The sequence below is a fragment of the Mirounga angustirostris genome, unplaced genomic scaffold (assembly GCF_029215605.1).
Source record: "Mirounga angustirostris isolate CCGP_5_RB_7025 unplaced genomic scaffold, mMirAng1.0.hap1 SCAF_5, whole genome shotgun sequence".
Lineage (NCBI taxonomy): Eukaryota > Metazoa > Chordata > Mammalia > Carnivora > Phocidae > Mirounga > Mirounga angustirostris.
In genome coordinates, this window is record NW_026991713.1 from 37,833,506 (window position 1) to 37,861,106 (window position 27,601).

At 36.2% G+C, this 27,601-nt stretch overlaps 1 protein-coding gene across 2 annotated transcripts in view; it reads left to right on the forward strand.

Annotated features, from left to right (window-relative positions):
• LIN7A (lin-7 homolog A, crumbs cell polarity complex component) overlaps positions 1 to 27,601 on the forward strand; it is a 114,337-nt gene that overhangs the window by 56,907 nt on the left and 29,829 nt on the right. For both annotated transcript variants that reach the window (XM_045872905.3, XM_064590840.1), the window contains exons 3-4: positions 19,532 to 19,603; positions 21,951 to 22,160. In XM_045872905.3, the coding sequence (XP_045728861.1) occupies positions 19,532 to 19,603; positions 21,951 to 22,160 (282 nt within the window). The remainder of the gene's footprint in view (positions 1 to 19,531; positions 19,604 to 21,950; positions 22,161 to 27,601) is intronic.

Here is a 27,601-nt window from a genome sequence, read left to right on the forward strand (position 1 = left end):
AAGGCATGAGATCAGAAGGTTGTTTCCCTTTAATGCTGGGTTATGCTGACAATTATCTCTAATAAAAATGAATGGGCAAACAATAGCCAAACTGTGGAAAGAGCCAAGATGTCCATCGACAGATGAATGGATAAAGAAGATGTGGTATATATATACAATGGAATATTATGCAGCCATCAAAAGGAATGAGATCTTGCCATTTGCAACGACGTGGATGGAACTGGAGGGTATTATGTTGAGTGAAATAAGTCAAAAAGAGAAAGACATGTATCATATGATCTCACTGATATGAGGAATTCTTAATCGCAGGAATCAAACTGAGGGTTGTTGGAGTGGGGGGTGGGGTGGGAGGGATGGGGTGACTGGGTGATAGACACTGGGGAGGGTATGTGCTCTGGTAAGCGCTGTGAATTGTGCAAGACTGTTGAATCTCAGATCTGTACCTCTGAAACAAATAATGCAATATATGTTGAGAAAAAAAAAAAAAGAAGAAGAAGAAGAAGGTAGCGGGAGGGAAGAATGAAGCGGGGGAAATCGGAGGGGGAGACGAACCATGAGAGACGATGGACTCTGAAAAACAAACAGGGTTCTAGAGGGGAGGGGGGTGGGAGGATGGGTTAGCCTGGTGGTGGGTATTGAGGAGGGCACATTCTGCATGGAGCACTGGGTGTTATGCACAAACAATGAATCATGGAACACTTCATCTAAAACTAATGATGTAATGTATGGGGATTAACATAAGAATAAAAAATTTAAATATCAAAAAAAAATGAATGGGCAATGTGACAGGAATAATCAGTGGCTGAGAGAGAGATTGTTTGCATCAATCTGAATTGATAGCATTTACCTGATTGAGGGTAGGTAGTAGTGAAGCACTTCAACCTGATGAAACTTTCTGAGCTTTTCTTCCCCCCCCTTTTTTTTTTTAAAGATTTTATTTATTTATTTGACAGAGAGACATAGCGAGAGAGGGAACACAAGCAGGGCGAGTGGGAGAGGGAGAAGCAGGCTTCCCGCTGAGCAGGGAGCCCGATGCGGGGCTCGATCCCAGGACCCTGGGACCATGACCTGAGCCGAAGGCAGACGCTTAACGACTGAGCCACCCAGGCACCCCTCTTCCCCCTTTTGAAACTTAGATTTTTTTTATAGGATTTAATTTGAAGGATATGGAAATACAAAGGCAGGTTTTTGTCATGCCTAAGGACAGGTTAATAATGCATTCGGATTCACATCATCTTCCATGTTGATAAAACTGACCTACTTTTTCTTCAAGAGACAAAATGTCTTCTGAAATATTTTCACATAAAAAATGTTGCATGTTGGTGTCTTTCTTCTTGCATTCTATAATTAAACCTGGCATATCACTTCCAAAAGTTAAATGAAGTTTAGTTCATTTTCAGGTCTGGGCTATGCAATGAGTTAGCATCTCTGCTGCTTGAGACAAGTGGCATTTGCTACTTTGCCTGCCAGAGAATCCTTCTGACAGTAGTGATAATGATGCAGATGTTTTTCTTTGTAGGGATCTTCCAACAATATCCCTAATGAAAACACATGCCTACTTCCTGGCAAATAAAAACAATCATTTTTGAAAGCAAGGAAATTCAAATGCCTTCATCCTAAGATGGCCAGTGTAAACAGTCCATTATTTTTTCCACATCATTTCTGCTGTGTTCTGTTGCAGCAATAAAGTGATTCTTTTTTTCTTTTCTTTTTTTTTTTTTTTCTGGCTCTGATATGGAGCCAACTTTACAAAAGCTTATGCAGGTTCCAAGTGGACTGGAGGTATTTAAAGCAGTGCAGGTGTAATTAGAGTGGAGGGTTCAAGCCTTGCGAAATTGACTCTTAAAATTGATTTGCCATGTCATCTTGAATGTTAGGTCCAGGTGAGCTGATTTGGTTTCAAGAAAGAAAGAAATACAGTTGCTATCAGTCTTATGTCCTTAAACTCAGGAATGTAACTTTGGCTCTTGCGATTTATAGAGATGAAAATAATGAAAGACCTGTGTAAATAATCTTTAACGGATCCTCTTATAGGTATAGTTGATGTAAAATTGAACAAATCTTTTTACATTGAACAAAAATGTGAAATTTTGCAAAAATGCACAAAACTGAACTCTAGATGTATTTTGGGGTTAAGTGAATGTTTGCTGCTGCTCTTTCCTCAAAGGAACATTTTAATATGTTCCAAAAAACAAGGCTTTGTCAGCTTTTAAAACAGAATTTCCAGTTGATACGCACAAGAGATGTCTTTCACTATTCATTTTTTTAAATGTTATTTTATTGTTGTAAGAACACTTAACATGAGATCTATCCTCTTAACAAATAGTCAAGCATACACCGCAGTAATTTTGAGCATAGGTACAATGTTGTACAACAGATCTCTAGAATTTATCTTGCTTAACTGAAACTTTATGCCCATTGTTTTGTAATTTCCCATTTCTCCGTTCCCCCAGCCCCTAACAACCAACCATCTGGCCACTCTTTGATTCTATTAATTTGATTATTTTACATCCCTCACATAAGTGGAATCATGCAGTATCTGTCTTTCTGTGACTAGCTTATTTCATTTAGCTTAAACAAAGGGCAACACATGTTGGTTAGGATGTGGAGAAATTAGAACCCTTACATATGGTTGGTGGAAGTGCAAAATGGTGCGGTTGTTATGGAAAACAGTATGCAGTTTCCTCAAAAAGTTAAAAATAGAACTACCATATAATCTAGCAGTCACACTTCTGAGTATTTATCCAAAAGAATTGAAATCAAGATCTTGAAAAGGTATGCGTGCCCTGAAGTCATGACTGCTTATTCCTCAACCTCATGGCAAGCCTGACCCATACCACTAAATGGGATACAGAATGAGGTAAAGACCAGAGATACCCATTGTATCCATTGCTTGGTCATTAAAAAAATACAGCATTTTAAATTTACTTGTCTGTGTTAAGAGAACTATGTCAAAATGCCATATCTGATGGGCCACATCAAAATAGTCTTATTTTCAAAACTTACTTGCCACCAGGGGAGCTATTTTGATTCTCCTTTCTCTCCTTCTTAGGTGAATGAGCCATCATGGTCATAGGACATATAAGTAAAACACTCTTCGGAATAGAGGGGGAGGGCCCAGAACAGTCTGGGTAATTCAAGCCAAATAAATTCTGTCATTAGTAGCAACTTGGTTAAGTTTGTGTGCACCTATGGATAAGTGATTTTGTTCTCTCTTTCTCTTATCTTTGAGAGGACACATTGCCCTTTTGTATGATCAGCCTTAGAACATTTTTAGGCTCTACCTTCACAAACAAAGTGTGTTTAATTATGTTTACCTCCTCTACTTCAATCACCTTTTGAATCTAACAAGAAAATGGAGAACAAAATCATTTCTGTGTGTCTATTTAGCCCTTGAATGAATGAGCTTGAAATAGAACTCTAACTCTGTTAGAGTGCTTAAGCCAGCAGTTTTAAAATCCCCTTCATTTCCTCCCTTTCTCTTTTTATCAAACCTGCACATGTTTAAGAGCTAGGGGTTGTCTTTGATGACAAATTAAAACTTAGTGATTGCTTTATGCACTTTATGAGATTAATTGAGCAGAACCAAGCCTAGTGCCTTGAACAGAAGTTGAATTTAATAGAGCACATCAGAGAAGAGGAAATGGAAAACTCCTGTTCATGCAGAGGGTAGTCTGGTGTTTTGGTAATGGTGAGCCGGGACAGTGTCAGGAAAGGCAAGCCTGTTCTGATACTCTTCATTTTGTAGCTCCTTAAATGAATTATCCTCATATAATCAATCTTCATTATTTGGGGATGCTATATTTATGAATTCACCTATTTGCTAAAATTTATTTTGTCGTCATTCTCGAATATGCACAGAGTTGTGAAAAATGTGAGTCACCCAATGAGCACCCTCATGTTTCTGGCTGAAAATAAGCAAGGCAGCGCTCCACCTTCTTGTTTCAGCTCTTATACCATAAACAAGCGTTCTTTTCGTCGTCTATTTGGTGTCATGCTTATCTCATTTTTGTATTTTTTGTTGGCAATTTCACCATTTGGATTGGCCCCCAAGCATAGTGCTGAAGTTCTGGCCAGTGTTCCTGCGTGCAAGAAGGCTGTGATGTTCCTTACGGGAGAAAGTTCTTACTAGATTAACTTCATTCCGGTGTAAGTTGTAGTGCTTTTGGCCTTGAGTTCAATGTTAATGATCAAAAATGTTTATTGAATAAAGTGTCTTTAAACAAAAACACACATAAAACAAGTTAATAAATTGATTGGTTGATGGGAATGTTGTGACCAGAAGCTCGTAGGAACCTAACCGTATATTTCCCTAGGAACAATGGCTCAGTATTAGCTAATTCAGCATTTGCAGAGTCTTTATAGACCGTAACTACTGCAAATCACAAGAATCAGTTGTAGTGCTCATTTTCAATATAATCATTCAAGAGGAGAGATCAGGCCTAGGAATGCAATTAATATATATAAATATATAATTTTAATATAAAGATTCATGATTTATCATTTTCCAGGAGACTCAGAAGTTATGATGAAACTAATTTTATAAGTTTCACAGAGATCACCAAAATGTGCCTCACAGTAAAGTTAGTGTAAGCTGAAAGACTTGGTCAGAGCTTTGACAGTTAAGACATCTGCCATCTGATAACTTTTTTGGAAAAGAACCAAATCTTCTACTTCTCTATTTTGAAGATGTATTTCAAGGACTGCACAACTCCTATCTCAAAGTCTTTAAATGGTGAATTAGCACACACTTTAAAACTGTTCTCTAAATAGTAGAAGGAGCCATGGAACATTTGGAAAAAATCAGTGATTATGCAATAATTTCGTATTAAGGCCCAGAGCAAAACTCAGGATTCTTTTCTGTTCATTTTTCAACATGTGTCTGTAACCTCTCCTATTCTGAAGCTTTAGTTATTAAACAGTCTTTTTTTGATAATAACCTAATTTCAGAAATATCTGTTTTAGTAATTTTCTTACTTGTTATGAGAAATTTTATCTATAGCAAGAATTGCTTCCTGTAGTAAGTATAAGAAAACTTTGTTTCTTTATATCACCTAAATTGACAGGAGGCACAGATGGGGAATTACTAAAAATAATTTATTAATATCTTCTCTTTTTATTCAACTGTCTGTAACCCAGTTTTAATGTCATTAAATTTTCAAATAATCAAATAGAAAAAAGGAAAACAAAACAAAAGTAATTAGTAGATTATAAAAGTAAGTCACGTGATCTGATCCCAATTTTTTTTTCTTTTTGCATTAGCAACAAACTTTTATGGTTTAAAAATCGTATGTCTGTCACCAATAGGATTTTTTTTCTAATTCACACTTTTTAATGACAATCAGGACCCACTCACTATCTAACATGGTTTTGCCACTAGGATTCTGATGAGTAATGATCATGTATACAATCTGCTTTTGTGTTTAATGGCTATGATCTAATTGGTAAAATGCTGAGTTTAATTTTATATCCTGTATTTTTATGCTTAAGATTTAAAGAAAATCAGGACAAGTCTAATGTATATTTGGCAGTGAACATACTGTAATTGATCGGGAAGTAATTATAGTCCATTTCTCTTTTCTAGCAACCCTATCCCATTTCTTCCATTTTTTAACAGACTTCTAGTTACAAGTAAATGGGTCTGTATTTTCTTGAGTCTATCTGAACATATGAGAGAAGAGGTAGGAATGAATAAGTATCAAGTATATAAACTCTAGTGACAATAGTAATTGATAAACTCTTGAACATGGACAATGATAAGATCTATACATAGGGTATAGAGTGCCTTTTATTCTTGTGTCCTTTGTTCATAAATACATTATGGCACATTATAAGTTAAATATGATGGCACCATGAAAATAGTGTGAAAGCGGGGACACCTGGGCGGCTCAGTGGTTTAAGTGCCTGCTTTCCACTCGGGTCATGATCTCAGGGTCCTGGGATCAGGCCCCACGTCTGGCTTCCCTGATCAGTGGGGAGCCTGCTTCTCCCTCTACCTCTGCCCTCCCCCTGCTCAGGCTCGCTCTGTCTCTCTCTCTCAAATAAATAAATAATTAAAAAAAAATAAAATGAAATAATGTGAAAGAGTATTTAATACATGAGGAAAACATTCCTAACATTTTAAGTAAAACATCAGATTATAAAAAGCATATAGTGACTGAATTGATGTTGATTTTTAAAATTGAACAAATAAAACAGACTAGAAATAAATCTCCCAAAATGTTAACAGTGGTTGTATCCTAATATGGAATTATAAGTGATTTTAATTTTTTGCTTGTACATTTCTATATTGTACAAATTTTCTGTAATGTATATGAATTACATTTGCTGTCAACTCCTTTTAAAAAATGTATTTCTTTGTATTCTTTTTCTCCTGGATGTATTTTGTTGGAAAAAGGCATATATGTGAGTTATTTAAGTTCAAAAAAGATGCCTTGGCTCCATTGGTTAAATATAAGACTAAGGCTCAACTTGTTAATTACATAAGTAGATGTTAGAGCCAGCCCCTCAAGACCCCATCTTCTCACTCTAAATTTCTCCTAGAGGATAACATACACAAAGGGCTTCATTTGCTACAACTAAGTAGATAACTCACAAATTGTATCTTACAGTCTATATTCTTCCTCTGATCTTCAGATCTACATATCTAGCCATCTCCTGAACATCTCTTGGAGATCACAAGACAACTCAATATCATCCAAAGACAAACCCATTATCCTGCCTCCCTGCCCACACCTCCAAACTGGACCTCTTCCCATCTTTTCTCACCCAGAGCTGACCAACACCAAGTTCCGTTCAGTCTACTCCTTAATGGTATTCACTATTTTGCTCTGAATTTTATCCAACATTTCTTGCCTGCCAAACTGTAATAATCTCAGGGCACCTGGGTGGCTCAGTCATTAAGTGTCTGCCTTCAGCTCAGGTCATGATCCCAGGGTCCTGGGATCCAGCCCCGCATCGGGCTCCCTGCTCTGAGGAGGCCTGCTTCTCCTTTTCCCACTCCCCCTGCTTGTGTTCCTGCTCTCACTGTGTCTGTCTCTGTCAAATAAATAAATAAATCTTAAAAAAAAAAAAAAAACTGTAATAATCTCTTTTTCAACCCCAGTCCATTTATGATGTCTCAAATATTGTGTGGGTCATATTTAAACTAAAAATCTACCCATTGTCTGAAATTCCAATTTAATTGGGCATCCTGTATTTTTACTGCTACCTCTGAAAACTTATTATTAGCTATAATAATTTTAATTCAGTCAACTGAATAATCATGTTGGTTTTTAATAACAGCTAAATTTTTCTTTAGTGTTTACTTATTAGTTCATATAACTCCTATGACAATGACCATATACACCGAATTGACCCAAGATGATTAGTTCATTTACCACATAAAGACCTATTTTAAGAAGTGGAAATGAATTTTACAATACTCACAAAATTTTAACTACATTCGTAAATTTTAAATTTTAAAATTGCTTCCAAGGAGCAATATTCTAGTGTTTTGGGATCTTTTGTGAAATTTCACATCATCTTAATCCAATCAGTAAAACGAGACAAATTTTTAAGCCCCAGACCTCATTTGAATTTTACCCCAAATAAACAAATAGAGATAATCCAGTCCCCGTGAATGGTGTTACACTAATTGGATATGACATCTTCCTAACATTTTGCTCAGGCATTTCCTGTCACAGAGGACTCTGGCTGTGTAACAAGGACAGGATGGGAAGAGCTGCCTTAGGGAATTATTTTTTAGACAACCATAAGGAAAGAGATTTCTCCCTGGTGGCTTGGCCACCTGCCATGTGGACCCTGTGGAAATGCTGTTATTTATGATCTCACTTTTTTCCTGCAGTTATGAAATGATTTGTACAAAGCATTTAATTTGTCTTACTTTATGAAAGTTATATGTATAAAGAACCCACTAGGAAATATAAACCAATCATAAAAATAAGTAGAGATATTAATAGTTAATGACACAGTTTTTTAAATTATAGCCATTCCTCAGTTTTATAGCTTCACAACTAATTATTGTATTTTATATAACAGAATAATTCATTGCAAATCTATAAAACTGAACAAAGTATTTTCTCTTCCCTTTGGAAAATTAAGTATAAGTATAGTCATTTTAATTCATTTATAACACGTGATCTAAATAACCTCTGGAAATTTCAAAATTCATAGAGATTTGAGGACTATGTTATGTAACACAGCAATAGTTTTGAGGCTTTCCTACTGAGTCCCTACAAAACCAAAAACAAATTAAAAAACAAATGTGCCATTTACTGTCAGGCATGAGGGGGCGTTTAATCCTCCTTGTTAAGTGATCCCAGAATACCCTCCTTAAGGGTCCTCTCATCCCTCCCACATCAGTTAGGCTATAGAGTGCTGGAGAACTTTCATAATGTGTTCTTCTCATTAGAATTAACCTATAAACAGCATTTCAGAAAAATTCCTGGTTCCATTGTAACTTGGCTAGGCAGATGGGTAGATATTTAAAGGCATCCTTTTGTCCAAAATATTCTTCATCTTCATCTAACTCTAAGCATTGGAGATCACTTGCAATTTGAGGCTATATTTTCCTTCAGTAGAGTAATACTATTTTCACATAAATCCTCTAAGACACGAGATGGGTCACAAATTATGGACCTTTTCAATCCAGCTTTTCTACTGCTGCGGTCTACTTAGTGTCCCTTGAAGAAAGTAATAGATGGCATGTATCACGTTGCAGCAGAAAGTCTGAGTCAGGTCGTTGAACTTGGACATACACAAGTGGATTGTGAGAGACAGACCTGAAGCTTCAGCGCTGTTAAGATGCTTTCATAGCCAGTGTGGTTCCAGCAGTGCTCAAATCCTCTTCAGCATTTCGCCCTTCCTTCTCAGGGAGCTACCAACCAAGGAGGCTAGAGGAAAGGACCAAAACCGAATAGGAAACACATTACCACCTTGCTTTGTTGATGGCATGGGAAGTAACCAAATCCTCTCTAGGGCAGCTCTGTCTGGTAAAATATAGATTGGATAATGAAGGTTGGGCCCAGACGCCTAAATGAACCCCCCTTTTCTCCAGTCTGAATCTGAGATGTCTGGTTAGGCCTAAGAAAGTAGACTATAAGACAACAAGATCAGCTACCTCTGCCCCAAGCGAGCAACTCCTGCCTGATTTCTTGGGGCATGGATACAGAAAGGGATGAAGGCGTGTCTCATGGACCGCTGAGCTTTGAGAAACACAATCAGTACCGCCAGTAAAACCATGGCCTAATACAGTTCCTGTTGCTGACCAATCACATGAGCCAAGAGGTCTTCCTTCCCTGTGGCTATTGGGACAAAAAGTAAACAGGTATGCAGAGGCTAACAGGGGGGAGGGGAGGCCAGAAGTTTTTAGTCCCACAACGTCATATTTGTTTTCAATCTTCAAATTCAGTGTTTTTTGTTTGTTTGTTTTTGCTTTTAATTATAGGTAATGCCATCCTGTTGATGATTTAGTTGTCAGCTACATCTTGGCAGGAGACAAGTGAAGTAGGAGGCTCTGTAGGAAAGCTGATTTGCTTCTGGAAAATAATAGTTGTATTGGAGAGTGTTAACTGAGGTTTTTTCTTCAGTGCTAAAAGGAAGTGCTCTCTTTCAAAGGCATTTACTATATACTGTATCAGCATAGTTGAAAAAAATAGTAATGAAGTTAGGAGGCATACTGCCTAAAAAAAGGTATTTTGTGTCCTTTGTGACTACAAACTGCACAGTCCATTTATCTTCCCCTTCCTGGTTTGAGGACATAAAGAGTATTTTGCATGGCACAGTTGTCACTGAACCAAGGAGGAATGCTTCTACTTCAAGGCTCATTTCTGGAAGCAATGTCAGTCGCCATATTGGTTATTCCAGCAATACCATCAGATGTCTGCCTTAATGACTGAACCCTCTTTTGCAAATCATTTCAACCTACTAAGAGATTGTCCTTTGCTACTTTATACCTGTCAGTATTTTTCTTGTCCAGTGGGTGGCATATTTTCATCAAAGTTGATGGCTATAGAAAGCTGTAGAAAAAGACATTACTCTGGAAATTTTATCCTTCTTGGACTTTCACAGGATTGATTTGAGCTTTGATGGTCTAATTGTAGCAGACATGACTTATGACAAGCATGTGTCATTTTCATTTCTTTTTGCAAACAATGGTTGGTAGGTTCTAGACATTAAGTTTTATACCTTAAATTCCTTCGTTTATAGGAATTCTAACACTGCAGTTTTAAACAAAATGTTTCACAGCTACAAAAGCATATGGAAACTATATATGATAGATACATAGATAGCTATAGTTTTAAATATATAACATTTATTTATGGTTGCCATTTTTCCAAAATGGAAGAAAAACTCAAGGCAAAAATTAGGTATTTTTGAAGTATCTCTTCTTTAATAGATGAACCAATTTTCAGTTGATCTGGAATTATTTCTATAAAACCTCCTAAAATAAACAGATTATATTTTCAGTAACTTAAGCTCTATCTCTATTTTATTTTAGCCATGTGAAGTATAGTATACACATTCACATCAGGGCACTTGATTTTTGCATTCATGAACTCCACTCCACTAAATGCAATTAAATTTAGAGCCACAAATTCATTTTAAATACCTCCCCTGCCTAAAATCTGCTTTCAGAAAACCTTCCATATTTTTATATATTATGATAGATATATTGTGACTTAATATTGTAAATGTTGTCCAACTACCCAGGTGGCCTATAATTATAAAAGGATATGAAAAAGGATCAATCTTTGCTTTTAATATCATTAGAATATTTAAATATTTTGAAATCAAGATACCATATCAAATAACTTTCTTTTATTCAACTCTTCTCTGAGTTTCCAAATCTGAAAAATCAAGAAAACCACTAAAAATTATAAATACAGATACAAATATCAGTCTTAATACTTTTATTGGCTTTTTCTTATTTTCAAAATGCACATTCTTATTTGCTTTTTAAATAAAAACTATACATTTAACAAGTCTTAATGAACACTATAATGTGGTAGGATTTGGACCATATCATTTTCCCATTTGGACTATGTTTCTCACTAATTTGCTCTAATAAGTCTGATCATTTGTCTTTCCACTTTATTTTCCCCCTCTTGAGGTACCTTGGTCTAATGTAATTTTCATTTTTCACAATGTTGCTGAAAGGTTTATTTCTTTTTTCTAGTCACTGATATAGATGAGTGTATTTAATCCTAATTGTAATTCTATTGACATTTTAGGAGCCAGCCTGTTCAGAATGAGGTACTACAAAATCTCTGGAGCATCCTGTACTTGAAAGAAATGTTGCCATCCATTAAAGTATATGTTGCTTTCCACATTTATAAACTTTAAGGCATTGGAACTAATGTCATCTTTTTATTCTATTCAACATTTTAAATATATGTAGGTCTTAGTATATCAAAGCCCTTGTTTTTAATTTCCAAAATCATGATGAAGTTTCGGAATATTTTCATCTCAAAATATTTTCTGCTTTTTTAAAATTTGGGTTTATGGAAGTATAATTTACATAGAGTAATAATATTTCCTCTTTTCAGTGTACAATTCTAAGAGTTTTAATTGTCTCATACAATCACATGATCATCACCATTATCAAGATACAGGAGTTCCAACACCCCCAAAATTTCTTCATGCCTAGTAGTCAACTCGTCCCCACCTCTAGTTTCTGGCAACTTTGATCTATTTTCTATTCCTATTATTTTGCCTTTCCCAGGGTGTCATATAAATGAAATAATCATGGAGTCTGGCTTCTTTCACTCAAGCAACACCCATTTGAGATTCATCCACATCATCACATGTATGAGTAGTTTCTTCCTTTTTATTGCCAAGCAGTATTCCATTGTATACATGTACTTCCATTTAATTATTCTTTCACAGTTGAAGGCTATTTTAATTGTTTCCAGTTTGTGGTGATTATGAATAGAGCTGCTATAAGTATTTGTATACCATTTTTGTATGAATATGTGTTTTTATTTATCTTGGACAAATAGCTAGAAGTAGATAAGGGAATCTTAAGATAAGTGTATGTTTAACTTTATAGAAAACTGTTATCCTGTTTTCAAAAATGGCTGTGCCATTTGGCATTCCTACCAGCAATGTACAAGAGTGTAGTTGGTCAACATTCTTGCCCATACTAGGTGTTGTCAATTTTTTAAAAAAAATCTAGACATGTTAAAAGAGTGTAGATGTATCTAATGATGGTTTTACTTTGAATTTTCATAGTGACTAATGATATTGAGTATCTTCGATGATGAGTGTCTTTTCATATTTGCCACCCATAGATCTTCCTTGATGACATGCCTATTCAAAGAGTTTATCCAATTTTTAATTGGATTGTTTTCTTACTATTGACTTTTGAAAGTTCTTTATATATTCCGGATATGAAGCCAATATTTATCAGATACATGTTTTGCAAACATTTTCTCCCAGTCAAATTGTATTTTCATTTTCTTAGCAAAGTTTTCCTAAGAGTTGGTGTCTACTTTTTTTAACTACATTTTAAACTACCCTCCTCTCTCAGTTTCTAAACCCTGATATTAACAAATTTGCATTAATTTTTAATGAACAAATTATATAACTCTTGGAATTGGAGGGGTCTCAAAGAAAACGGACTCTAAAGATAGCACAGTTCTGTATAATATTTACTCGAATAGTATAGCAATCAAGAATTCTCTTGGCTGAAAGTAGCAGAAAATCCAACTTCAGTGGTTTAAACAAGTAAGGCTATTTTTCTTCATTACAAGTTGAGAGATAAAGGCAGCTGCTTACAGTGTTTCAGGAGCTCCATGTAATCAGACCAGGTATCTATACTTTTTCATGGCCTTTCTCTTGCAGTGGTAGGCTGGTACTACAGCTGATCATATCCACACTCAGGACAAGAAGTAGAGAAGGAAAAAAGGATAGCGCTTATACCAAGACAACAACACTTTCCCAGAATCCTCTCACCTACTTCCAGTTAAATTCTTACCGGACAGAACTGGGTCCTATGGTGAGGCAATGCAGGGAGGAGGAGGTTGAGAATGGGAGCTAGGGAAGGTGAGCCTACCCAGTATCTGCCTCACACAGCAATTTCAAAATAACACCAAAGTACAAAAGACAGTAAAACTGTAAGAGCAGAAGACAGAACAATCAAAATCTAATTTCGAATTCAAGGTGTTTTCCACACTTGCTGGCCAAGCAGCTAAATTCTAAAGGCATAGTTTCAATTGCATCTTAGGAATGCACATAATAATAATAATAATAATAATAATAGATATATAGTAGCTATTATCATAAGAATTTAATAAGAATCATGGGTTATGGTTTATGAAACCACATATTTTATCCTTTTTGACTGCCTTTTGAAGATAGGGTTTTATGTAGATGCATAGATAGTAGGTCACTTAAAGTTACAAAGAAAAGAGACCCAGGATGAGAAACTCATGATATAGATTTGTCAGCCCTTACCTACCTCTCTGTACCAATCAGAGTTCTCAAGACCAAGAAGAATGATTCAATGTAAAGTGTATATTTTGATATGGTCTACATAACCTGTGTATAAATGAAAGCTCAAAAGCAAAAATCCTATCGCAGTAGAATTTTACCTGTTCAGCTTAACATATCTAAGTGGTAATTCTGTTATAAACTTGGTAAATGAATTGGAGTAAAAGAGAAGCTTTTACTTCACTTGTACTTGCTATTCTCTCAGTGATGGAATTTCCATCCAGAAAAAGTAGTCTATTGGCTTGTTAATGTAAAGTAAGAATAAATCTTTTATTTAAAAAATTTTAGGGTGCCTGGGTGGCTCAGATGGTTAAGCGTCTGCCTTTGGCTCAGGTCATGATCTCAGGGTCCTGGGATCGAGTCCCGCATTGGGCTCCCTGCTCCTTGGGAGCCTGCTTCTCCCTCTGCCTTTCTCTCTCCCTCTGTCTCTCATGAATAAAAAATTAAAAAAAAAAAATCTTAAAAAATTTTAAATTTACAGTGAAAGTTAACATTCATTTGAAGTTTTAGAAGGAGCCATTAATTTTTTTTTCCTTCATATTTTGGCCCAGTGACTAGAGTAACTCTTAAATGATTGTTAGCTGAATGAATGACTAAATGCACTTTCTGAATCAACTGACAGCAACCCCATCACCTTAATTGAATTGATCTGTATTTGTAAATTTTCAATAGCTTGGAGTAAGTTCCAGATACTCAAAACGCTTTTGAATCTCTGAGACTTATTCAAAGTTAGTAAATTACTAATATAAAAATGTAAGCTAAAACCTGTACAAGAGTTTCTAGAAATTATTTTACTTTCAGTAGGAATTAAACCCATCTTACCTAAATGGAATGGGGTTAGAAATGCTGTAGCTGAAATTGTCCAGAAATTTGGAGTCCCAACTGATTCTGGAAGCTGTAAGCCCCACCATCCCTTGTTGAAGCTCATGCAACCATTTTCTGTTTTCCCTTTAAGAATTCTCTCAGGGCAGTGGTGCCTGGGTGGCTCAGTCATTAAGCGTCTGCCTTTGGCTCAGGTCATGATCCTGGGATCCTGGGATCGAGCCCCGCATCGGGCTCCCTGCTCCGCGGGAAGCCTGCTTCTCCCTCTCCCGCTCCCCCTGCTTGTGTTCCCTCTCTCGCTGTGTCTCTCTCTGTCAAATAAATAAAATCTTAAAAAAAAAAAAAAAAGAATTCTCTCAGGGCATCTGGTAAAATATTTTAGTTTTCTATAACAACTTCCTTCAAAGTTTTACAAATATCTGTACAATTGTCTTTGAAAAGTAAGCTAAGTAGGGATACATTGGGTCCCCAGAAAATGATGAACTAAGTAACTTTCATAAGGCAACATAACTAATGGAAATAGAACTAATATCTCCCAGTTTTGACTTGACTCTCTAACTAGACCACGTCAGCCAGTGTTTAAAGACCAACTGATAAGAATCTGTGGTGCTTTACAGGAGAAAAGAGTGACGATAATATTTGACTTCTTTTCTTTGAATCTTAGCATATTACAATCATAAAAGTCAATTAAAAATGCTATTTCACTTTCATTTGGAGTGATGAATTTGTTAGTTTCCGAATTGTATTATACATTTGCAGTTACCATTTGTATAATGATAGGCATCATATTAAACCTGGAAGGCTTTATTCAAAATATAAGTAAATACTGGTGATATCTCCACGTTTTTGTTTCCCCAATGCTGCCAAAATAATAGTAGTCTGATGCTGTCTTAATAAGAAAGCCTTGTGTGGTTGAAAGAGAAAAGATTTTGGAGGCAATTACATCTGAATCTCTGCACCAAATCTGCCATTCCCTGTGTGGTTACAGGCATGTTACGGTCTCTGTGGCCAGTTCCTTTTGTGTAGAATCCCTGAATCATAAGCTGTGAGCATCGAATGAACTTACAGATATAAAATGCTTAGCATTACACTTGGCCTAGAGCAAGTCCTCTTTAAATGCTCACCAGAATCATGATTATTTACTCCAAAAGATATTTGTTGAACAAGACCCTTTTATTTATTTATAAGATCCTTTACCCAGTGCTACACAAGTGCCTTTTTATGGCCTACTAATCATTATGTATCAGAAGAAATGATATAGCATGATTTCTTAGTTCTGGGTTTTTCAATCTCAAGACTATTGACGTTTTGGCAGATGGTTCTTTGTTATGGGGAGCTAATCTGAGCTTTGTAGGGTATTTAGCAGCTTCTCGGTCTTCTAATAATAGATGCCAATAGCACCATTCCCCTCCCCATTTGTGACAACCCAGAATGTCTCCAGACATTGCCAGATAAATGTCTCCTAGGGTGCAAAAACAACCCCAGCTGAGAACTACAGTCTTCCATCAATTCTCTTTAAAATGTGTTCATGGACTACCAGTCCTAGGAGATTCTTCCCAGAAGATCCCAGTGTCAAATAAGTTGGGAAACACTGAATATTAATAATAATAGTAATAATAATAACTATTTTTAAAATAAACTTATTACATGCTGCAAACTGTTCTAAACTTATTTAATCCTCTTAACAGACCCAGAAGTTAGTTACAACTCTAAGACTTATTTTTCAAGTGAGAAAATTGAACCCCAATGAAATCAAGTAACCAACCCAAGAACATACAATGCATATGTGGTGTCTGAAGGACCTGTGTGTTATCTATACATACTGCTGCCTCTTGCATACTCCACCCTTTAATTCACAATTCAAATTGCAATGTTAAAGATAATTATTCTTAACTTTTTATTTACTTTATTTTACGAACTTACAAAATTAGCATTTGCTTTCATCAATTTCATCGTCCTAATTGTTGGCTAATGATTGTCCTCATAAACATCCTTGGATGCAAGCAAAGATAGCACTTTCCCTGGAAAAGATCACCAGAATGACCCCAGACAAATTCAAATGGTTCAAAACCGAGGAGGGAGGGAGAGATTTCTCTGCTTGCAGGAGGCCAAGAACAAGGAACAGAGAAAATGATAATTGGGTCTTTTAGCATCATGTTAAACAGGGATAAATGAGAGTCTGGCAGGTGAAAGGGCATTCCAAACAGAGCAAAGGTCTAGGCAGTTAGGAACGTGTATATGTTTGGGGAACAGTGAGGGTGGAGGAAAACAACTAGGGAAATGAAATTAGAGAAAAACCTGGGTTGTGCATTATTGTCACTGGTTTGACTCCTGTAGGCATTTGACTTTGCAACCTTTACTCTAAGAGTTGTAGACAGCCAGAAGCACAGTAGTGACATGGTCAGGTAGGTCCTTAACAATGATAACTAAAGTCAATAGTGTTTGGTGGTGAGAGACCCAGTGAAGACACTGATGCAGAGTTTTGAGCAAGAGATATAATGAGTTAAAATAGAACGAAGGAGGGGCGCCTGGGTGGCTCAGTGGGTTAAGCTTCTACCTTCGGCTCAGGTCACAATCCTGGAGTCCTGGGATGGGGATCGAGCCCCACTAGGGCTCTCTGCTTCGCGGGGAGCCTGCTTCTCCCTCTGACCCTCACCTCTGACCCCTCACCCCACTCGTGCTCACTCTCTCTCGCTCTCTCTCGCAAATAAATAAAAATATTTTTAAAAAAAGATAGAATGAAGGGATCAGATTTAAGAGAGATTATTAACAAGAGAAGCAGAGTAAGGAGAATCTTGCTCTTAAATGGGCTGTAAGATCAAATAAGTGGAATTAATTTGTGGAAGAGATAGCTCTACAAAACAAAGTGATGCACTTTCAAGGAAATAACGTGTCAACATGTTAAGCAGCTCTGCTGGTAACCTGCAGAATTTGCATTAACCAGTCCTGGGGTGCGCAAATGCTTTCCTGGAAAACTATTCCCTTCCCATTCAGATTGCTCACCAAAATTATATACCCCAGTTATTTAGTGAAGTATAAAGCTAAATGGTAGATTCTGAATGGTGTCCCTACCTTCCTAGTCCAGGCCACTTTGTCTTTTTCCTTCTAAACATGCCACTTGGGAAAGATGAGTCAGCATTAATGGAAATTCAACCAAATGTATTTGAGAAATAATGAGCCAGCTAAGAAACGTCCGGAAGAGATCCATCTGAGACACTCGAAGAGCGATTGTTGAATGGATGCATTAATCACATTCTGAATTCACTTTAATAACTTTTTACTTAAGTGTGGAAAATAATATTAATTTTCTACTTCATCTTTTACTGAATAGCTAATGGGTCACTCTCAAAAAATTCCCCAGATGGGGCTCCTGGGTGGCTCAGTTGGTTGGGCGACTGCCTTCGGCTCAGGTCATGATCTTGGAGTCCCTGGATCGAGTCCCGCATCGGGCTCCCTGCTCAGCGGGGAGCCTGCTTCTCCCTCTAACCCTCCCCCCATCATGTACTCTCTCTCTCTCATTCTCGCTCTCTCAAATAAATAAATAAATCTTAAAAAAAAAAAAATACCCCAGCAAAATTCCAAATGGACTTTTACCTCTACACATCATACAATTGATTTTTACAATTTATTATTTAAAACTTTAAAATGGGCATAAAGTCTAACATATTTAACCTTGTTAGTTTTTTTCTAAATATTGTCTTCAGGGGTGCCTGGGTGACTCAGTCGTTAAGCGTCTGCCTCCAGCTCAGGTCATGATCCCAGAGTCCTGGGATCGAGCCCCATATCGGGCTCCCTGCTCCGCGGGAAGCCTGCTTCTCCCTCTCCCACTACCCCTGCTTGTGTTCCCTCTCTTGCTCTCTCTCTGTCAAGTAAATAAATAAAATACTTAAAAATAAATAAATAAATAAATAACATCTTCAAACTATCCTTTAAGAGTTATTCTCTATACTTAAGTTTATTTATGATGAAGCAATTTATTTTGCACTGATATACAGATTTTATAATCCCATCCCTGACAGTTAGAAGGAAAGCATTTTTTTCTACTACATTCCAACAATTTTCATAGTTTTGTCTAAAATCATGATTAATAATAATACCTGATATTTAAGGAGAGCTCATTAAGTGCCAGGGGTCTTGAAAGTATTATTTCAAGTAAAAAAACATAATAAATATTCTTCACCCATTTCTCAGATGGGCAAAAAAGAGGGTCAAAGTGGTAAAGTGGTTCAACCAGGACCTCGTAGTTCCCCAGTTAGACTGCAAGTCTCAAACTTTGGTCCATTAGTCAGCGAAAACTGTGTGCTTTGTACAATATCATTCTGAGTCCAGATTTTACTTCTATTCTTTTTATTTCATTTAAATGTTAACATGAACCCATAGCTGATATGTTGCTCTCTGTTACTAGTTCTAAGAATCTCTTGTTTTACTTGTCCCTGCCCCTGAATACCATTTATCTCCTATATTTATGAATTATGAATGTCTCATGGATGGTAACATACCTTACAACATGCAAGGAAAAGATATTGTTATCCCAGTTTTGTGGAATATTAACTTAGGAAACTATTTTTTAAAGATTTTATTTATTTATTTGAGAGAAAGAGAGTGGGTGGGGAGAGGGGAGGAGCAAAGGGAGAGGGACAAGCGACTCTGTGTTGAGCTCTATCTCTATCTCCCTGCTATCACGACCTGAGCAGAAACCAAGAGTCGGATGCTCAACTGACTGAGTCACCCTGGCGCCCTGAAAACTATTTTTAAAGTGTTACTTAGGGTGGTTCTGTCTCTCTCTATGTCAAATAAATAAATAAAATCTTTAAAAAAAAGAATTAAAGTGTTACTTAGATTCAGGAAGTTATATATAATATATTATATATATATAATTTTATCACATATTTGAGAGACAGAGCTTTATGAAGTGGTAAAAAATCTTACTGACAAAGTAGTTTTTATAAAACCAAATATACAAGTTTTTATATTTGATGAACACGGATACCCAAATAATAAAAGTGTTTGCCTTCTCTGCCGCAACCGTCCCCCACCAAAAAAAAATAGGAGGGATCTTTGGTCCTAATCACCGGGATAATTTATCCAGACCTATTTCACCTTGTGACCGAGAACTTGTGTTTTACAATGAAAATATTTCATCCTTTCTGCAGTGAAAGAATTGATACTCCTAATGTTCTTACGCATTCCTTTCTTTTTTATGTGAACGTTCTAGGTGTATCAATATATGCATGAAACGATAACTGTTAATGGCTGTCCTGAATTCCGTGCCAGGGCCACAGCAAAGGTAAGGCTTGAGTAACTTTGAAAATATACTTGACCCCAGTGATCTAGTAATTGACTGTGCGCGTGTGTGTTTCAGGTATTCTCGTGTGTACACTGTAAGAGAATTTAGACATCAGTGGCAGCCCAGAGTCTAGAACCAGTACTACTTCCCAGGTAAAAATCCTAATGGAAAATTGAACGTTTCTGCTGCTTCTGTAGCTTAAGAAAGGAGAATGATTTCATTAAACTCACTAAACGTCCATTTGGCACAAGCAAATCTACTGGTTCATTGTATGAAATAATACGTGGTTTTCTGATACAGGCCTCTGATCCAAAAGAACTTGTTCCCTGTTCAGTGCATGAAGATTTATTTGCACAAGTCCAAAGATTTGACTTGAGTCAGACATGAAGAGAACTCACCTGAGACCCACTGACACAGGATTCTTCCTTGTCTTCAGCAGAGCAGTGGGTAGCTTGCTGAAAGAATGTGACATTGACCTAAAGGGAAAGCTGGTCACCTTTTGTAGTAGTTACCACATTCGTTCTTTAAAGACTCAAATCCAGAGATTGCAGAGAAATCTAACGGAAATCTTACACTAACAGAAATCTTATAACGATGGGATCATGAAATTATCTGGAAAATAGACCATTAGGAAATAATAGTTTTAAACTTTAAACTAAGATCACTTATGTAGTTCTCATTTTACAAACACAGAAGTGTTCTAATAGATGCACAACGACTTGCTTTGTTAAAAGCTCTTCTCTTTCCAATAATGTATAAGAAACAAGAACTGGTGAAAATAATCAGCATTTTCCATTTAATTCTTTTGTGTTATATCACCTCGTTTGGTTTCTCTCTTGATTTTTTAGTTGTCATTCTGTAACTGAACACTGTAGATTTGTAAGTTGTTTTGTTTTGTTTTTTTTAACCCAGGCAAAAGGAGGTTGTTATTATCATTACATCATGCTTTGCTTGTACTGAAGTGGAACACACACAGAAAAATGATCCCTACATGGTTTAATTAAGGGGAAAGTGAATTATGTAGTGTTTTACCATTCTCATTTCTTATTCATGTAGAACAGCAGGATAGCAGCATAATGTTGCAATAGCACAATATTTTCTGGTTGTTTCTGGGCTGTCTGCATTGCATCCATGTCAGCCATTAAAATCTGTGCATGACGACAAGGTTTGCATGAGCAAATGCATGTAGCTAAAAACAAGCCATTATTTCCATATCATTCACTAAATTTCACTAAATGCAGACAGTAGCATAATGCTCAATTGATGTGATAATATTGTGTGTGGAAAAGAATGTACAGTAGTTGGCAATCAATATTTTCACAGTGTTGAGTAAATCACTTTATGGTAGGCATCTAATCAACTGTGGTTAAGGCAGGTTAATGGAAGTGGAAAATAAGAAGCAGGCAGAGAATCTTTTCTTGATAGAAACTACTTCAATGCTGTTCTTTTCTTTCCATGAGGGGTGGGAACTAATGGTAAGTTGTGTTTTCAACTTATTTTTAAAAATTAATATATGAATCTTAAAACGATGTCCATATTAAATGAAATTTTGTACACGTAGGTATAGAACCATAGGCTGCTCATTTTGCCCACGATGCTATAGGAGTTGAAATATTAATGTAAAATGTAGGGGAAAACATCCTTACCAGATAAGAGGACTTCTCATAATAATGCAAAATATTGATGTGAAATAATAATCATCTGTTTGAATTTATTACTTGTTTTAGCTTTTATTTTCCTTTAGGTATCCTCAGTCAAAAAAAAAAAACCAAAAAACAAAAAACCCAAAAACTAAATTTGCGAAGCCAGTGGTCTGGCAGTAGCAAGATTATATACGTATCCGCCAGAGTTTATACATATAAGTGCTTCTAAGTACATTGGATAAATATTCATGAACGTTTATGTGCAAGCACCGGGGTAGACTGTGTCATACAAAGAATCGAATTACATCATCTCTGCCCTTCGGGTGCTCACGGTCAACACATATACGGAATAGTTAGAGCAGACGTACCGTAAGGATGTAGTCTGTGGACGAAAGCTATTTCGGAGTCCAAGAAAAGGAGGAATTACAGCTGCCTCAGGTAACTGGGACAGAGTTTTATGAAGAAGGGAAATTTGTATCATAATGGATAAATTCTAGAAAGCCGGAAATAGCCAGGCAGGGCTTTGCCAAGGAACGGAGTCATAGATGACATTTAAATGAAGCTAGCACCCTCCCCACTGTGTTCTTTTTTTCACAGGAGAATGCTAATAAAAGTAAGAGGAGTTGCCCGATCCTACCCACTCAAAGCATACGACGAGCCTTATTTCCCTCATTTTATTACCAAATGACCATCTTTTCTTTCAGGCAACAGTTGCAGCTTTTGCAGCTAGTGAAGGCCACTCCCACCCTCGGGTAGTCGAACTGCCAAAGACTGATGAAGGCCTTGGTTTTAACGTGATGGGAGGAAAGGAGCAAAATTCCCCCATTTATATCTCTCGCATCATTCCTGGAGGGGTGGCTGAAAGACACGGAGGCCTCAAAAGGGGAGACCAGCTGCTATCAGTGAACGGAGTGGTATGTTCATAAAATAACCAGAGCTTTTCTCCCCTAAGCACATTCCCCCCCACTGCTGTTACTAAAGTCAACGTTGAAATCCTAGAACAAATCAGAATTTTGTGTCTAAACAGCTTCCTCAGCATTGATGGACAATAAACCTACAAAAAGCAGTCATTTTATAGTTTTTGTGTCTCGTTTCATCTGTTTGGGGGTGATAAGTATGAACTAGTTAGAAAACCATCCCACAAAATCATCCCAACTAGTAGAATTTTCCCCCCATATGATACTCTAATGGATTTAATGTTTAGAAGAACATAATAATTCCAAGGCACTTTTTATTCAAATTACTATAGAAAAATACACACATTTTAAAAATAAAGATAGAACTCCTCACCCTGTATTTTTTATTTTAATTAAAGAGGAAGGATGATTTTAATGGAAAAAGATAATGCCCAGCTAATTCCTTAATGTACAACTATAATAAAAATATATTAGCCTCTTTCCCCAAAAAAGTTTGGTTATGTTATATATTCATCCTATATATTTTCCTTTTGGCATGAAGTTAAGGTAGATTAAAATATATAACGTTTTAAAGTAAAAGTATGAACATACTTTTTTTTTCATTCCCTTGTATTCTTCGGATGCCATTACCTCCTCATGTAATAAGGACTTGCTAAAGAAATAACTTTATCTGAAATGAATCATTTTCTCCCCCTAACTTCTACTTACATCAAAAATAATCGAAAAGCATAAATTTCAGAAGTTTAAATAAGAATAGATCAATGTTTACCTATGTATTCACCTAAGATCTTTTCCTTGAGAACTTAAGATTTTAATTAATCAACTAGATCTGGGTTATTTGTGACCATGTTGATCTCTGCTTAGAACACAACATCCAAAATAAAATGCATCTGGAATGTGATATTGGTAACTAGGGGGTAAATTCTTGTGTATTTGTATCTTGTATTTTGTTTATTCCTTTTTTTTTTATTTTTGGCCTGACTAGTAGTTTTGTAGAACCCCAGACTACTTATTCAACTCTGCTGAGCTCTGATGGCCATTAAAATCATCAATCCACGAATATTCTATATCACTTCAGCATTCCAATTCTAAAATTACCATTTCATTTTCTTCTTTCTATGTAACAATGCTTGAGATGAGCTTTCTTGTTGACCTTTAGGTAACTCTGACTGTTTCAAGGCATGTTTCAACTGATCATTTCAGAGTCCAACTTTCCAGTAGAGCTAGGTCATGCAATTATGTCACAAAGTACTCTGTGCCTCAGTGTATGAATTTACTACAGTTTATCTGAATATATTGGGAAGATCTAAAGTATAGATTTTGAAAAAAAGGAAAAGTACAAAAAAGAGCCAAAAATACATTAATAGGAATTGTGATTATACATATAGCAACAATAAATGTCAATGAAATCAATTTACTGGGTGGTTGGTTGACTTTTAACTATCTGTCAAGGGAGCTAAAGAGCCTTTGTTTAACCCATGTATTTGCAAGGAAACAGCTGTAGGCATTTCATAATCTCTCATCTTTTCCTTGCAATGACCATGTGACTTTATCTGGGTGGCTGCAGGGGGTATTGGAGAGTAGAATCAGATGCATCAGGCTCTATCACTCAATATTCATATGATTATAAGCTAACATCCCCCACACTTGAATTTCCTAGCTGGAATAAGGCGAGTGGTAACGAAGGGCTCTGATGAAGATTAAAATGAGGCAAAGTGTCTTTTAAGAACTGTCCTGTGATAATTTGGTGACACACACCTTTGATAAGTAAGTGTGTTTACTGAAGAAGGTTGAAGAGGGTTAGCAGTAGCCCTATAATAGTTAATGCTAGCCTTGCTAAAAGTAAATCTTAAGGCAAGTTCTGCTACACATGCAGGCCTGTTTTATTTTATTTTTTTTTAAGATTTTATTTATTTGAGAGAGAAGGAGAGAACACGCAGTGGGGAGGAGCAGAGGGAGAGGGAGAAATTCTAGTTCTCTGTCCATTCAGATGTTTCAGTCATTACGTGGGGAAAAAGGTTCACTTGAGGCAGATAAAATGACATTCCAGGGCCAGGATTTTGTTACCCTTACATTCAGTCTCAGACAACAAGAAATCCTATTAAACTGGCAGTTGGAAATATCAAACTTAGGACTAATCCTATGGTATGGGCTATGAGCCTCCTTAAGATTTTTGCACCCTGTTCATGCAAAGGTGGGGAATGGCTCCAGAAGTCTTTAATATTCCATGTATATTTAAAACTTTTAATTTTACCAGTTAAGTTCCATTTATCATGGTAGTTAATGAGTCACTAATTTCACCAATTTTGAATCCATTTCTGACATATTTTTGCTAATAAGCAAAGCATCATTTATTCAGTGAAATAGTATAATAAATGCTTTTATAGTGGCCAAGCTCTAGAATATTGCCTTTCTGATATAATTCTTACTGACCACCTGGTTTAAGCTCCTAAAATTGGGCTTTCAAATATTGCACATCCATATAATCAAACTACATATTATAAACTACATATTTTAAAGTTTTTAAAAGTAAGTTATATACATTTTAAGAGTGCCTAATATTGAACAGATGTTCATCAAGAGGTAGTTTTCATTCTATAGACGAGAAACTTCATGAGTTTCTCCTGGCCGTGCAAAGAGTAGTTAATCCCAGGCAAGAACCCTGGGCTTCTAACACCCAATCCAGAAGTCTTTTCAGTATAAATTTCAGTCAGAGAGAAGTACTTAATTAAAGAAAAAACAATAACCCTTTAATGGAAGAGCTAAAAAAGAGAAAAGATTAGCAAATGATCAAATTATTTCTCTTTACACCTTAAAGTACCATTTGGGGAAATTACTGTGGAAGATTTTGAGAACATGTCATTATAAACTGAGAAAAAAAATTTAGAAAAAAGTGATCTGAAGGGCTGAAGCAAACCTAAACTACTTCAGTACAAGTACTCTGGGGAACATTTCCTAAAGTCCTACTCAAAAAGTGAAGAAATTATTCCGTGGAATCTTTAAACATCTGAAAAGATATTTGAAAAGATGTCTTGATTATGTATGTTTGTTTCTATTCCCTGCCTCCTTTTAGAAAGGATATGTCATAATGTCTGGTAAAAAAAAAAAATATGTATATACAGAACCATTAACATGGCATGTTAGGTAATAAAGTGGGATGATGGAAAGAAGGAAAAATCAATAAATAGAAATAAAGAAAAGGTACAGCAATTGAGCAAGTGATTTTCAGTTTCTCTCTTAGTGTCTTGGAAGATAAAACAGAAGGAAACTCATACCAGCTCAGCTATCATTGCAGGGAAAAATTTTTTTTTCTAAACCTGAGCTCCAGAGAAATTTCCCATAGGATTCTTACAAATGAGACATCGAATCACCTAATACAGTTTTCTAGAAAATACATAGGCCTTTTGTGTAGGGCTATCTCTTATGTCAACCCTCAGTAAAAACAGAGCTGAGTGCTTAATTAAAATTTAACATTAACAGAAGGTCAAAATGTTACAGTTCGAATTTATAGCTTTTTAATGATCTCCTTTTCACCCTTCTATGCACAAGTATGTCTTCAGCAATTTTAAGAAAGGACTAAAGGACCATTTGTAAAGGGTGGAGCCAATGTGGAGCCGGCAGAGACAGTAAATAAATTTAGTGATAGAGTCCAGATACATATAAAAAAAATCTCAGTAGAATGGTAGAATAGGCCTGATTTAATGAGAATCTACATGAAGTCTTGCTCCTGTGCCCAGAAAACAACTATCTATGTGCAAAATCAGGGAGGAATGGCTAAACATCAAAACCTGAGAGGAAAAAAAAAAAAAAAAAAAGCTTGGGAATTTCAGTTGATTTCAAGAGGAATATGAGGGAAGTTGGGAAAAAACCCCACAAAAACATGTTGATGTGAGTGTCAGGGCATTAATAAAATACAGAGTACAGACATGGAAGGAGACCGGTCCAGCTCTGGAATGTGCTATCCAGCTCACACCCCATTGTGCTCCAGTCCTGGTTCCATCCTTGTGGAGAACAATTAACTTCATCCAGAGATGAGCAGTCCTGTATCTGATGAAATGTTAAAGAAGGAAGGGAATTGTTTAGGATGTAGGCTCCATCTACTCTCTGTGTACACTACTAATGAGAGATTTTTCCTGAACAGAAAGATTAGAAATCTACTACAATATAATACTTTCTGTTTATTTAGTACTTTACAGTTTATGAACGGCATTTACGTGATATTCTCCCAATTGTTCCTCGGAACAGTCGAGCATGAAATGGATAGGGCCAGAGTTTGTCCTCCCCCCGCCCCCACAGAAATGGATACACAGAAACCCACACTGAAATACACACACATGAACTGAATTCCAGCCTTTATTGTGATCATTAACTGATGCTTACCAAATGTAATTATTAGTTAAAAAGTCGATCCCAACGAAATCTGAGTAAGTTCCATGGGATTGTGCCAACGTCAATTTTCTATTTTTAATATTAAACAATACTTTTACAAGATGTTAATATTGGGAGAAGCTGAGTCAGGGGTACATGGGACTTCCCTCTCTATTTCTTTTCAACTTCCTCTGAATCTATAATTATTTCCTAATAATCTTTTTAAACAGAGAGAGTTCAAAAGAATCAACTTGAAGTATGATATCCTACTGGTACTGATGGGAGAGAGGGCAGGTGGGAGGCAGACAGCAGAAGACAGAAAGACAAAGTAAAAGCCCAAGAACTTTAAAAATATGGCACTGCGAGAAGAGTTCTTCATTAGCCTCTGAAATCCATGCGTGTTTTTAGAGCATCATTGGTGGGAAAATTGCAGTTAAATTTGCCCAGCTCTGTAGTTAATCCTAAATAAAGCTGTTGATACAGTGTATGCACAGTGCTAATTGATTTTTAAGCATAACAGATGAATGAGTAAAAGTTTAGGGATGGAACAGAATAAATTGTTTTCCTGGAATTTGGCTTTTTTCCCATTTTATAAATACCTATGCCAAGTTAAGGGTGAGTACTCACAGTCTAAATTACTTATGCAGAAATGCTGTCGGGTGTGGAATGAGGATGAAACAAAAATTAGAATTCCTTAGATTTGAGCTCTGTGGAGCTACAGCATCCCAGAAGGGAAATCTGTATGAAAATCTCATTTACCTGTTATCTGAACAAAGAGAAAACAAAAATAAAGTGATTTTTTAAAAATTACTGTGAAATAAGATTTCTATGAAATTTTAATTTAATTTAATTTAATTTAATTTAAATTTTCTGTGAAAATTTAAGCTCCGCATCAGAATGTGTGCCCACTGAGAGCAGTAATTTTTGTTCATTGCCTTACCTTCAGCCTTGGAACAGTCCCTGTACATAGCCAAGGCTCCATATAGAATTGTTGAACTCCAGACACCATTGTAAGCACTTTCCATGTGCTTTCCATAATGATCTTTTGTGGTAGGTGCTATTATTAGTAC